The sequence below is a fragment of the Rhipicephalus microplus genome, unplaced genomic scaffold, assembly GCF_043290135.1.
Source record: "Rhipicephalus microplus isolate Deutch F79 unplaced genomic scaffold, USDA_Rmic scaffold_182, whole genome shotgun sequence".
In the NCBI taxonomy this organism is placed as follows: domain Eukaryota; kingdom Metazoa; phylum Arthropoda; class Arachnida; order Ixodida; family Ixodidae; genus Rhipicephalus; species Rhipicephalus microplus.
The window spans coordinates 118,341-132,817 of record NW_027464753.1 but is presented as its reverse complement, the minus strand read 5'-3'; the positions used below and the strand labels follow the sequence as shown (position 1 = coordinate 132,817).

At 44.2% G+C, this 14,477-nt stretch overlaps 1 protein-coding gene across 2 annotated transcripts in view; it reads left to right on the top strand.

The window, feature by feature from the left end:
* The window catches only part of LOC119163182 (WD repeat-containing protein Grip71), a 119,586-nt gene that overhangs the window by 69,714 nt on the left and 35,395 nt on the right, over positions 1 to 14,477 (top strand). For both annotated transcript variants that reach the window (XM_075885525.1, XM_075885526.1), the window contains 3 exons: positions 3,537 to 3,581; positions 7,502 to 7,572; positions 10,824 to 10,902. In XM_075885525.1, coding sequence (XP_075741640.1) covers positions 3,537 to 3,581; positions 7,502 to 7,572; positions 10,824 to 10,902 — 195 coding nt within the window. The remainder of the gene's footprint in view (positions 1 to 3,536; positions 3,582 to 7,501; positions 7,573 to 10,823; positions 10,903 to 14,477) is intronic.

Genomic DNA, 14,477 nt, shown 5'->3' with positions numbered 1-14,477 from the left:
GAAATTGATGTTCGGACGAGAAACGAGAAACCAGCTGACAGCAATTGTCCCGGAGCCCTCAGCGAAAGCACTGTCGGAGGAAGAAAAGCTCCCGCATAGCAGGAGAATTGAAAGTGGACAGCGCATATACGGCCGCCAGTTCCACAGAAAGCCCGGCTGGGTTGAAGAGACGGCACTCAAACGCATAGGTTTGCGGTCATGGCTCGTCGACATTGGTGGAAAGGCCACACGCCGCCACCTTAATCAGCTACGCCGTTCAGGTAATTTGCCAAGGGAACCCCGCATTCAAGCAGCCACCTCGACGGAAGCTTTGTTCCACTTAGCCTGGCATCTCGCACCAGATGAATCGGCGCCGCCGCCTGCCGGCCCTGAACACAAGAGAAACGACACCCAGCGAGCGGAGGCTTCTCTTCCTAGTGCGTCCAGAGCGTCCACGCGCTCACGGCGGCCCCCAGATCGCTTCCAAGCGACGAATGAAGGAGGGAGGAGATATTGTGTTCCAAGCACCCCTGTGTCACGAGCGAGCGTCCGAACTCGCGAAGGACCGGATGCTGAAACTGCTTCCAGATGTTGACTCCTCCCCTTCCCCCGCTCGGCGCAAACGAGCCACCGTCGTTTCCCCCGTCAGTTCGGCCGCCGCCTCCATCCGAATAGGAATAAACTTGTTTTTAACCGTTCGAGGCTGTCTGAGCTTTTTGGACTACCGCGACCAACGCGTACGTCTATGGGCCGACGACAACACCGAACATAACAGCAAGAAAACGCGCTCTCTGTAGAGGATCGTGACATCTAGGCCAAAAAAATGTGGTGGCAATTCAATGGGCAGTCGTCTGTTCCAGAAACGCTGCGGGTAGCTCTCTTGAAACGTCGAATAGCGCATAATTAAAGCAATTTTTTTAATAGGTACACACATGCCGCTGAAATGTCTGTCGTCTTTGTTTCTAAACATCTTAAATGATATCTGTGAAAGTTAATGATACATGTACGGAACAATATCTAGTTTTTTGTGCTTAGTCCATGAAATAGCATGTGAATAGTGGAATAATGTTGACACTTTCTCTCAGATATACATTATCTGTTTCATTTACCAGCACATCTTAGTTGATAATCGATCTTGTAGTAAATAACCCCCTAAAAGGCCCTGTTCTTTACCTTATGAGTGCTTGGTTCTGAATTCACGTTATTTCCTGCTTTTTTTAATGTCATCTCAATAATAATATGGTTTTTATATGTGCGGCTATCAGTAACATTAAGTGCGTGCAAATATTTGAATATTCAAACAAATAATGCAGTATTTGAATTCACTTCCAATCGAATTTAAATTATTGAAAATTTTGAATAATTCAAGATGAATTAATAAATGCATACTAGTCCACATGTTACACTCTGTAAAGGTGGTTTCAATGCAGCGCAGGTGTGCTAAGTCTTTAAAGCACTTAAACAAGTGTATATTAGTTCGCATGTAACTTTTGCAAAAGTGGTTTCACTGCAGTGAAGTGATGCTGAGCCGTGAAAGTACCTGAACAAACGTGTATTTAGTTCGCGTGTAAATTTTGTAAATGTGGCTTCGCTGCAGTGAAGTGATGCTGAACCATCAGAACACATAATCAGGAGGAGTTGGCATTTCCGTGAAGCCCTACTTTAAAGTTAAATGATGATATTACTGTCGCATTGATACACTTTTTTAAAAATATTTTTCTGTTTAAAAGCTCATTATAGCGACTTATATGCTCTAAGTGTAGCAAATTTTAAAAGATTACATATTTTACAGGCTATCACTAGCATTTTACTGAAAGTCATGTCCTGCTACTACTGAAAGTTCTTTTTTTCTTTCTTTGATAAAAAAAAGAAAAGGGCATTTGCATAGGTCTTGTTTCAAATTTTGAAAAATATTGAGCAGGTCATGACTAACAAACCCATTTTTATTTATAATATGCTATATATGTACTGTTCAAATTAGATTCAAATCAAAATTATTTGACCAAAATCATTATTTGCTTTGAACCAAAAATTCCTTATTCGCACAAGCCTAAGTAAGAGGCATTTTTGCTGAATGGCCATAGCATCAGAAGGCCCACTGTGAAGCAGCCACACCACGTTGCAGGTCCACTCCTCTCTTTTCACGATCAATAGTCGACGATTAAAAATGATTGGTCAGCAAACAGATAACTTGATCAATGCTGGCTGCTATCGCGCCCTTCCTCATTTGGGATGTCTATTGATAAATGCATTACTAGTCTAGCTATCCTAACATCACTGCTTCGCTTCAAAGTCTGAGCAATCATTTGGCTTTTGTCAACACTTAATGAAAAGTTTACTTTTATTGTGACACATTGTGGCGCCTGTGCACAGTGAGTTATGTGTGTTGAAAAAACAAAACAAAAAATGATGATCGTATCACCATGATCACTACTTTGTAGAAACTACCTCTTAGCCATACCACTAGAAAATCAGTTACTTGACCAGTTGTTCAACATGGTATCTTATGGATATTGTGTTGGTGATTCGTCTAGATCATACATATTGATACACAACAGTCGGCACAACCTTGCTGCATGAAAGAGAAAGACTACGTCGCTTGCTGGTTGTTGATGAACTGTCGCCATCTTGTTCACCGAACACGGTTCATTGTAAATAATTTAATAAATAAGTTACTCGTAACATTATTTTATATTGAACTAATGTGCTGCGAGAATGTCCTGTAAAGGACTCAATGTTGTGTAAAGTTCTCATAAATGTTTGCATGAAGCACCCAAGATTTGAGGCGTTGCCTATGGCTTTGTGCAAAAGTTCATATTGTCGTATGGTTGTGATGATGATGAAACCCAATTCAGCCAAAAGATGAAATGTTTTTATTGGGTGAACTCGCACCCAGTTCAAAGAGTAGCACTCAAATTACAGTGAAGGTGGCAAGCACTGAAATTTGTTGTTGGTAGTCTGCTTGTCTGTGAAATGTATTCATACAGGCCTTATCGAATGCATTCAGCATTATCACTGGTGCTCGCGCTAGCTGTACAATGAACTTGGTTACTCGCGCCCTGTGCGTAATCTTAAACAGTCTGAAACAAATCGTGAACTTACCATGCATTGTGGTACAGCCTGCATTGAGTGTTGGCAATGAGACTTTAACAGCGAAGTTGTTCTTAGTCGAGCCTTTCGTATCTAGCAGCTGCCGTAGATTGTAAATGGGCATGTGCCACTACTCACACAAGTCCCACAACTCGCCACTGCGTCCACTACCACTCTCCCCACTGCTCTCACTGCACTTACCCTCTTCATTCCCTTTTCAGTAAGCCCCACTGCATTCAAATCCCACTTCATTCAATTGGCTAAAATGACCGGCAAAGCAAAATAGGCCACCAGCTTTGCTGTTTGATCAGCGTCGGCCGCATGGAGCTGGCTGAATTTTCGTTAAGGAAGCGCGATTACATAAAATAAAAAACAAGCAATAAGCGCGCGGGGGCAATGTGGTGCAGCTTTAGTTGAACTTCAGTAAGTGGTTCGGCTGTTACATAGCTCTCCCGACCTTCTTTCAGATGTAGAAGCTGCCGGGGATCTTGTGAAGGCCTCAACACCTTTCGGTAAGTTCTTGTGCGCGGCCATTGTGCACCTATCACTTTAATTCAGTAGTCTGCCACTGTGGTATAGTGGTTACGGGGCTCAGCTGCTGACCTGAAAGTTGCAAGTTCAATCTTGTCCATTCGTGATGTCCGCACATTTATGTAGATGATATGCTAGAGGCCCATGTACTGTGCGATGTCAGTGCTCACTAAAGAACTCCTGATGGTTGACACTTCAGATCCCTGCTTTTAAGTCATGCCTCATGATAACATTGTGGTTTTCGTACATAAAACCCCAGATATGATTACTTCAATTCGGTATTTATGCCATCACCCTACTAGGTTTGAGGTTCCATGTTGGATCCCAGCCATGGCAGGCACATTTTGTCGGCAGTGAAATGAAAAAACAGCTGTGTGCTCTGCACGTAAAGAACTACAGCTGACCAAACTAGATGAGCTTGGCGATTGTGGTGTCGCTAATAATCGTGCAGAGGTTTCGGCACTTATCTTCGAGCAAGTTTGTCATTTTGTGAAGACGAAACCTAAAGCAGTCTGTACCTTTATACAGTCATAGGAGGGGAGTGGTAAGCATTGGATACTGCCAAGTGATCGGCAAGCATTTACACTCAAACCTCATTCTAACAAAGTTTCGTCTTACACGGAAAAAAAAAAAGGTTCGTTATATTCAAAAAATTTTTTTAAAGGTGTAATCTTGACACTGAGTCTATTGAAAGACTATTGTTTATTTATTTCATTATAATTGATATTGCATTATATCTAGCTTCTTTATATCAAGGTTTGAGCATATTGAGCATTTTTGGGCTTTAGCATGCCACAGGAAGAAGGTTGTGGGCTAATGCTTAGTGTACTGTGTACTTAGCTATGAAAAGAATTCGCTACACTCCAATGGACGTAAGGTTGTGAAAAAATGGGTTTGTTGCAACAATTCTCAATGTTCACTCACCATCAATTACTTTCCTAGTTGAAAAGGAAAGGGGATGTCTTTGTCAATACCTTGCAAACAACGCCTCCCAATTAACAGAAATGAATCTGAAAGGCTATGCTTTGCTGTCATCTCTTAACTTAAAAGCCCTCCCTTTTTTTAAGATAGTTTAGCGCAAAACGTTCAAGAGAAAATCGGGTCTTCATTTTCAAATCAAACAAGTTACGGTATAAAATTTGTTCTCCTAAACAACAGGATATAGAGAGTCACGACTTCCTTTTTCTTTATGCACGCCTGTTGACTGCATTAGTAGGAAGACTAGCTTTTGATATTTGTTTCTAGGAACTGGTTTGGTGTTTCTTGTGAGGCAAAGATGAAGACCAATTCATGGTTTTAGTCTCGTACAACTGAGGTCTAGAGAGGCCCTGCCAATACTACCGAAGCACGACAGTCGATAACCATTAGGACTAAGGATACAGTATCGTTCATGCATTTGCCATTGATCTCCTTCAATAGCCTAGTGATTTTGCCACAAATTTTGTCGTTTTAGTACGAGCATCTTCTGCGGTTGCCTTGCCGATGACGAAGCGGCGGCAGCACGCTGAAGCCCCGGCAACTGCGAGGTGGAAGAGAGTGCTCGTTAGTGCGCGCGAGGCGGGCGTGTGGGCCCACGCTGCTCTTGCCACCATGAAAGCGTGAGCGCCTAGTATGCCTTCCCTCTCCCTTGAAACAAACAAGCAAACAAGAAAAGTACTTTTCACTTAGTAGCACCACTGTTGTTTGGTTGCTGCAGAAGTCTCTTTGAACTGCACTTCGTTAAAGTGGCACCAGCTGATGCTACTGAAAAAAAAAAAAGAAATCTGCGTCATTTCACATCAAGCTCTCGTTGCCGCATATGTGGGACCACTCTTCATATGGAGAGCACTTTTCTGAGTTGTATTCTATGGTAGTGTCGTTCGCCCTTCATTTTCGATGCTACGCATGCATTCATGAGTTTACTGTTGGCGCGTGGAGTGGCCTCCAATAATGTTGAGCCATGCATTCTTTATTTTTATGCAGACAACTGTGTTGTCACTACAGAGGAGATGTCGGATTAGGTGCTGGTAGAAACTGTTGAAGGCCATGGGGACAATGACAGGTCTTTGGAGGCCCACTTGTTCCACGCCTTGATGTCTTGTGCTGCGCTGTGGGTTTGTTAGACTGTGGCCTTTGAGATTCTGGCAACGCTTCGTCCTGTTGCCTAGGCCAATCTCAGAGGCCTCGTTGTCCAGGATTGCCATTCCTCGAGAGCACTAGGGCAACAAAGTCAGTTTCACTGCAAGGGCAAAATGACTAATACATTCACAACAAATTCTAGTGCTCCACGTAGTAGGGCTGGTAGCTAGCTCTTTTCGGTGCGATATCACGTAACTCTACAAAACACTGGTGTAAGAGAATGCGGCCGCTCCAGGTAGAAATGTTTCACACACTTACTGCTGGGAGCGCAGCACATCGAAGGGTACATGAGCCATATGCTGACACTTATCAAGATGGCACATGCGCGAACGATCGCAACCGCACCCTTAAAAAAAAAATGTTAGGCCAGTGCGGTAGGCACAGCACATTCACAGCGAAAGCTAGAAGAGCAGCCTTTCAGAGAGTTTTCAAAACACTCATTGGGTAACTGCTGCAAACACACGTGCTTGGTACCCACTAGGGCGTTCATAATAAACTTTTGGGTAGTAGGCCAGCATTCGCTATGCTATTTTTCGTCAGTCTTCTGAGAAGCGTGGTATCCGCTAAACACTTGCAAAAAATGTTGTGCCAATTGTTCATGCAGTGGCTGACAACGGTGAGAAATTAAGGTTGAAGTGGGTATGCGCCACAGTTAATAGGGAAACAAGAACAAGCTTTTGTAATGGGTTGGAGCATTGGGCGGCCCACTTGTTACACTAATCGCGTTGTGCGACGACTGGTTGTTCTTTCACTGATGTAAAACGCTTTATGAGTCGTATTTACACGATTGCGCTACCGACATCAAGCCTGCCTAAGGCAAGTTTGACAACAACTCACAAGCACCGGAGTAGCTCAGTGGTAGAATACTGGGCTGGCACCCAGCGGACCCGGGTTCGAGCCCCACTGTGTCATTGGTGCTAGGTCATGACTGCCTAAGGCAAGTTTGACAAGTTACAAGCTCCGGCGTAACTCAGTGGTAGAATACTGGGCTGGCACCCAGCGGACCCGGGTTCGAGCCCCACTGTGCCATTAGTGCTAGGTCATGACTGCCTAAGGCAAGTTTGATAAGTTACAAGCATCGGCGTAACTCAGTGGTAGAATATTAGGCTGGCACCTAGCAAAACCGGGTTCAAGCCCCACTGTTTCATTGGTGCGAGTTTTTTTTTTCTTATTTCTCGCGATGTGGTTACGGACACTGGGGGCGGCGGCAGACACGTGCAACTGCGTGTGACCCGAGTTGTGATCTCTTAACAGCTTTCACTGTAGAAAATCTAAGTTCAGTGCTGCACAAGCAAGCTCACCCTCCCCCCATTCAATGGCAGGTCTAACATACTGTTGGGGGGGTGGGAGTGGGGGGGCAGGAGGGTAGGATGTTGTCATTGCCTTCTCCAAGTGAAGGGCTGGCTCGTTTGATCTCCGCTTCCGCAGCGCTCGTTGCCTCCGCTAGCACGCTTTTATGTGCAGGTAGAACTCGCGATGTGCAGGAGGACATAATTAATTTGGACTTTTTAGGAACATGACAACGGCAAAAATCCATCAAGTGATTGATATCGGAGAACAGTTTTTTTCCTCTTTTGGGTGAGCAGCGCCTTCAGTTTCCTTTTCGTTTAATATGTGCATTTCTTGTTGAATTTTTTTTACGTAGTTGCATATAATCAAAACTTGTTTGTAATGAATTTTTGAAGCATTAGTCAATTTTTATAAGTGCAACATTAATATTGGTTTAGTCTTCAAGATTGAGGTGCAACATATTTTTTCTCCTTTTCATTTCTAACATATGCAGCTGGCCAGGTTCCAAAGATTGCCAGAGATTCGCTTGGCACACGCCAGTCCGAGTCGGACGAAGTATTCAAGGTGAGTGTACGGTGCTCTAACTTGACCCCTAATTGCAAATACGCAATTAGGGGTTGATCGGTGTGGCACTTAAAAGGGCCCTGCAATACTTTTTGAGCATGGTCAGAAAATGCTGCCACTTTGTAGTTGAGGCTTCCGGGAATACCCGAGGCTAATAATATACAGTTAAACCTGGATATAACGAAATTGACAAATTCCCAGAAAAATTCATTACTAAGAGGTTTTTGTTATATGCAGGTTTGGTACGAAAATTAGGAAAAGAAACGTGCAAATAAAACAAAAGGGGGGCTGAAGGCAGAGCTAACCCCAAACACTCATTTTACAGTAAAAAACTGCATTATTATTGCGATAGCAATTATATGGACACTCTCGGCGGGTTCTCGGTGTCGCCGCCATGTTCCGCAAAAAGTCCAAATTGACAACTTGCCCCTGTGCATTGTAATACCCATGCCACATGGGCATAGAAAATGACATTCGGTAGCGAAGGCATTCAGTTCCCCAATGACATTTTTTCCGGCGGCGCTGCTACACGTCCAAAGCGAATGACATTTGACTTGATGATGTCGATCGCAGCACCTTCCTTGTGACCATCGGATGAGGAGCAATAAAAAAACAAACAAGCGTTTACAAGCTTCATACACATCCGATAATATATAAAAGTATAAATAAGCATATTACGCTGCCGTTAGATTTCGTTCGTTACTTTGTTTCCTGACCTCGCAACCGACTGTGTAGCAACTTGAGCCAAAGCTAGTGTGATCCGCAGCGTAGAAAGAAAATGGCGCCTGGCGCATTTATTTCACAGCGCCTACCAGCTGAAGAGAAGTTTTTAAGCAGTTTTTAAAGTGATTACTGTAAATAAAACACGCAAAAAGTTTTTTTCCAGTAGGATCAAACGTCATTTTATACAGTTACTTCATCAGCTGTGGCGTCGAGAGTACGCATTTCCCAGTCGAATGAGTTCTGGCGATGGCATTTGGTGACGAATGGCATTTTGGTGAATGCCATTTCGTTCATCTGCGTGGCACCGCGCGAATGACCTTCAATCTGAAGGCATTAGAAGGTAAATGCTATTTTCTCCGCCCGTGTGGCACAGGTGTAACTTTCACAAGTGGGTAAAAGCGTGTGAGCGCTGCTGAAACAGAAATCAAATGAGTCGGCCGATCCCTATCGCCTGGAAAATGCTTAACATCTCCCGCGTGTTAGAACTGCCATCAAATGCTCAAACAAAGTAAACCACCTGTCTTAAACGAGCTTGAAGCAACAAGGGGAGGGGGGTCGCTCGAGTAGCGATAATGAACTTTGATATTAAGAGCGGTCGCGATCGCTTGCGCGCTTGCTATCTCGGTGAGTATCAGTGCGGTTTCAACGCGAAGGCACTGTGTGAAAAGAGCAAAGGCAATCGTTCCGGTCAAAGTCAAAGGCCCGCAATTCTCCCCACCGAAGGATGAGCGCGCGCGCACATGCATCTAACCCTCCTTTCCCCCCTCCGCATTCGCGGGGCAAAGTACGCGTGGGAGATAGGCGCCCGTTGGCACGTCTTGACGAGCTGAGCGCCGAGCGCGGGCTGCTTTTTTTTTTTCTTTTTGAGTTTCCGTATATTTAGGTACATATACATATACTATCCATATACGGTGAACGAAGGCATAGGCTGCAAAAACCCAGCTGAAACTGCCCATATACATATTTGCTATCACAATACCAAAATAGCAAAGCAAAACGTCACCGGGGGACACACCATATGCGCGCGTGCATGGCGTCGAAAACGAAGAGCGGACGACGCGGACACAGGCGCGGTTTCCGCGAAAACTATTTGGTAAAGCGCCCTCCATATGCAGCGCGGCCCCATATACCTGACGCTAACTAAAAGCGCGAAAGTAGTTTTTTTTTATTTTGGTTTGGAGTGGGGGAGGGGGAGGGCTGCTCGCCTGACGCAGACGCAGCCCCCGTGCCCGCCGCCACCACTTCGGCGGCGGCGGGGCAGCGGCGAAAGATGCATGCTCGTACCAAAAAGCCGAAATGCGGAGCGAAATTCCAAGAGTGTCCGTGGCGAAAATCCATTATATCAAGGTTGTCTCCCGCAGTTACTATGTTACATAGAGGTCGCAAATACATGTGCTCCTATGGAGCGACGGCGGGGAATAGAAAAGTTTCGCTATATTCAGAAATTTGTTATATGGAGGTTCGTTATAAGCAGGTTTAACTGCAGCGCAATATGTTGCCCATAATTCACCATAAATTTTCAAAGTCAGCTGAAAACCGTTTTCTTTTTTCTTGTCAACTGACAGATCAAGTTCAGAAATCACTCGTTACTGCAGTTTGAATAGCCATTGGCGGATTTGAGCATAGCGCTCTTGTTCGTTGCGGGGCTTACAGGGGGAGGCTGCAACTTGCCCACCCATGTGTGCGCGATCACACTGAAAAGCCAAGTATCGGAAGGAAAAAAAAAAAAAAACTAGAAAAAGCGCTCAAGGTCACGAGGCCCGCAGTATGTTTTTTCTTTCCCCGCGCTATCTCTCCCTGCGTAGTCTCTAGCGCTTTTGTCAGGACGAGAGGAAAGAGAATGCATTTGTAGCGTGCGACAAATCTCTGCAACTCCGCTCGCACTTGACGGATTTAAAAAATTTTTGCGGCAATGATTTTGTGAGGCAAATAGTGAATCCATGCTATGGCTACTTGAGAAAGCGTTGCAGGGCCCCTGTAAGAACAGCATCACCTTCATCTAAGATTGCAAAAGAGTTGGCAATGGTTGTGTTGGTTGCCAAGTGCAGTGCTCCTGCAGTGTTTCAGACTGTGCGACTGATGGAGTGCAATTTCGTTGCAGTCTACTTCCACTTAGAATCTCTCTGGTTTTACTTTGATGGGTCGCTGATCTGTAGTTGACCTTTCCTATGGCAAAAGCATCGTACAATCTAGATGTATGCATGGTCACTGTGTTGAAGTGAGAATATTCCGCAAAATGACTCATTCTGAAGAAACCTTTGTTTATGGCTTTTTTTTTTTTTTGAGGGGGTAGGCAACTGAATGACAATTAAAACAAATTTTCCGTATGGCAGAAATTTCATTGTTGGGGGTGGTGTTTGCTGTAGTTAGTTGAACAGTAACGGTAAACCAACAGGCTCAAATACAAAAGTTTATGAGTAGAGTACGTTTGCAGCACGTTTGTGCTTTTGTATTGCATTATGGCTTCATTAATCTTTCATGTCTCTTATCGGCAACGTTATTCACAAGTACTTTTTTTTCTCTCATAGAAGCCACATGAATCTAACATTCTGGATGCATCGTGGACTTCAGGGACCTCCCCCTCTGTTTACAATCAGCAGCCTTTTCGTAAGTACAGCAGACTTCAGTTGATTCTCTCCTGGTAAACCCAACAACAGTTGTCAAAAGTATTGCCATGTTGAATGAAGCACCGATACACAATGCTGAATCAAATATGCACACCCTTTTTATAGACGGAAAGCTGAAATATTAAAGAAAAAATCACATTGCATAATGGTAAATCAAGCCCACAGTAACAATTACACACTCAAACCTCAATACAACAAACCCAAATATAATGAAATATTGCTTATAATAAAGCAAATGAAGACTCGTTTTGCAATAAGCATAGTGTTAGGAATTTACCTTTATAACGAATTTTGGGATATAAAAAAACATGTAAAATGCAACTTTGTTAAAGTGAGGTTTGACTTACTACAAATATTTGATAGCCACTTTGCATCTTCTAAAGGCTTAAAGGAGAACTCCGGCGTTTTTTCGATATTCACCAATTTCAATAAAAATTTTAACATGTATTCGCATTGGTACCATGGTGATATGTGCCAAATTATACAACCATGAGTTATTTATTTTTTTAGAAAACAAATTTTAAAATTGATACCTGATTCTGGAATCACACTTGTAAACACGGGCCGCCCTGTGTATACGACGTCAGGGCCTACTCTTTTTTCAAAAACCTTGCCTTTCCCTGCAGATGGATGCAGTGCACGCTTTCTCCAACGAGGTGACGACAGTGCGAGCGCAGTTCAGCTTTGTCAGCTCTATAAGTGTGTTAGTAGTTGTAATGGCGGGTCTTGCAATATTGAGCAACGAGGAAATCGATTCGGGGCATGTCAGATGCTTCAGGCGCCAGAGGGTCGAAATCAAAAAACAATGCTTCCATACTCAGACAGTAGCTACAATCATCGCTGAATTTGTCCCTGGTAAGTACAGATGAGCGGCGCAGCTTGATTCCACGTTCTATGACATCGCCAACTTGCTTTTCGCGCATCAGAAAATCGAGGCACGTGAGCTATGTTTACACCTTGGCCAGCCGTGGCGAAGTGTAGTGGATCTCGTGACGTCGTGGGCGACGGATTCTTGTGACGTCGTAGGATACCTACCATGGACAACAGAACCACTCCCTGTTTCGGTTTCTGTTTTGACTCGTCGTTTTTTGACATTGAAATGATTGACAAGTGCCTGGGCAGTATGAAAGGACCCTATCTCTTCGGGACTGTCAATACTATTTGAAAACAGCATTATCTCAGTATGGGTGAAAATGCACCGGAGTTCCCCTTTAGGAGCTGTTTTGAATCAAGGATAACAGGAATAAAAAGCTAAAAGAAAAAGTACAAGCTTGCTAAGAAAATGAATACACTAGTACTTAAGAAACAAATTGTTGCTGTAGCAGGTAGCACGGACTTAACTCAAGCAGGAATAGCCTGCTTTCAGCAGGTGGGCATGATTGCACGAGCTCTTTCTTGACAGGGTTCAGAATACAGCTAGTACCTTTGTACAGTCGCCGACCGATTTTTCGGACTCCAAAAATTCGCACTTGTTGCCTTCGATGCCAAACTTCGGTGCCATACTGGTCGCTGCCGGAAGTCACATCCCTAAGGCTCATAAATGGCAGACGTAGAGCTATCAGGCGTTCTTGATCAGAGCTGAGAGCAGGCAAGTGAGGGGGCTTGAGAGGATATCGGTACGTGTGCGTAACACTTATTGTAGGAACTTGTCACGTGCCATTGTGCCTTCGAAGGGACGAGAGCGACGTTGACGAAGTAAGAGAAGGCGAGTGCGCGTGCCATCGAAAACCGACGCCTTGGGTAGTGGTGCACCGTCTAGTGAGCTTTGTTGGAATCATCGGAGAAGCGACCAGAGCAGCGACTTTGAGGGGCACTGGAGAAGAGTACATTGGCAACAATGGTGTACACCCCGCCAGCCGCCTCTAGACAAGCTGCGACCAATAGAGGCATGGCGACCAAGCTCCTATAACATTATCAGCCTAGAATGTTCATGGATAGAGGTGGATTTCCTAGTAACGCAACAATTTTAAAGTTTATTTAGGATGCTGGCATATTCTGAGCTGTTCACACCAGGTTTATCTTGTGTCCATTCAACATTGGATCTTTCGCCAAGTGTGACATACTGTATGCATGTTCCTCTGGGCCCTTCCTACTGTTCAAAAGTGCCCTGATGAAACAGTAGGGTTACAGTGTACTAGAAGGAGAAGTGTGTCGTTCGGCGCCGGAAAAAGGGTCCTTCTAGCGATGACCGCTCCGTGCGCGACTAGAGGGCGCTGCTGGCTAAAAGAGCGCTACGCTCGCTACTGTGATGGCTCTGTGAGCGGGCTGTGTGGCCGATTTATGTATTGTTAGGAGTTGTCGTCACGACTTTTTATGTTACAAATGCGACTTAATAGTGAAATTCAGCCCTTGTGCATAGGCACTAGTCGTTCTCTCGCTTTAACGTGTCTACACATAAACACCCGACTACGATTCGATGAGGTCGTTTACACCAGCCGAACATGTTTCTCCTCGAAGTTACTAAATTTTATATAGTAGTGATGTACTTTCAATTAGTATTGGGTGAATTTCAACGTATTAACTTATAGAGCTTAAGTATCTACTATTTGCATACAAGTGTCTCTGTCCGGTCCTGTGTGTTTTATATCTTTTATATTGCTTCGCATACTAAATGGTCAGGAAGCGTCAATCTAAGGCCTATAAGTCTTTCAGCTCAAGCTAATTTTTGGGCTGCTAAGCTTGGCTTTCGGTCTCCGAAGGTTATGTCGTATATTGCAAGGACTTCGTTTCGTAAACATCTTCTGACATCGTCTTCTGGAAAGCTGGATCAGTATTAGCTTTTTCTAATATTTGCAGTGGACACAAGCACTGAGGTCATTTACTACAAGCGTGCAGTTCTTCAAAGAGAACAACCCTCTAAACGCTCGATGGGCATTTACTATAGATAGCTAAAAGCTCCATTCCCAGGCCGGAACACAAAGTCAATTTGCTGACATTCTTTATCAGCAACTCTGCCTCTTCTCATGCTACGAGTTTTTGGCGCCACTTCTTTCCTCTTATGAGAACTTCGGCGTTTGCAGCACCTTCAGCAGCTTGCTTCTTGATTTGAATGAGTTTTTTCAATGCTACCTATCTATGTTCAACAGCGTCGGCTTCCAACTTAGCCTAAAGAAATCAGTCCCCGACACACGGCAGGAAAATTTCTGACCACTCATTTGGAATCGTGAGCTTTGAAAATGACAGCCCTTGAAATTCTTGGTCACGAGCTTTATCAGTGGCACCATCTCGGCCTACACTATTCGACATTCTTTGGCATTTATGTTCAGGAACATCATCGACTGAACTGCCTCTATCAACGTCGTTCGACTCAACTTCTGACAACGTGTTGCTCTCACGTCTTCGCTTCGGTTTGGGGAGAATCTGATATCGTCAAAGTTGTGATTCTTCCGTTTTTTTGGCAGCGATTTTGAAAGGTATTTAGGAGCATCAGGGAAAATTGTAGGAATGGCACCTTTTGATAAGAGTGGTAAGTCTCTGGGGGGGTCTTAATAACCTTTGCGTCGATATAGTCGTCTTGAAAGTTCGCTGTATGAACGTTGCTTCGAACTGTCGCTC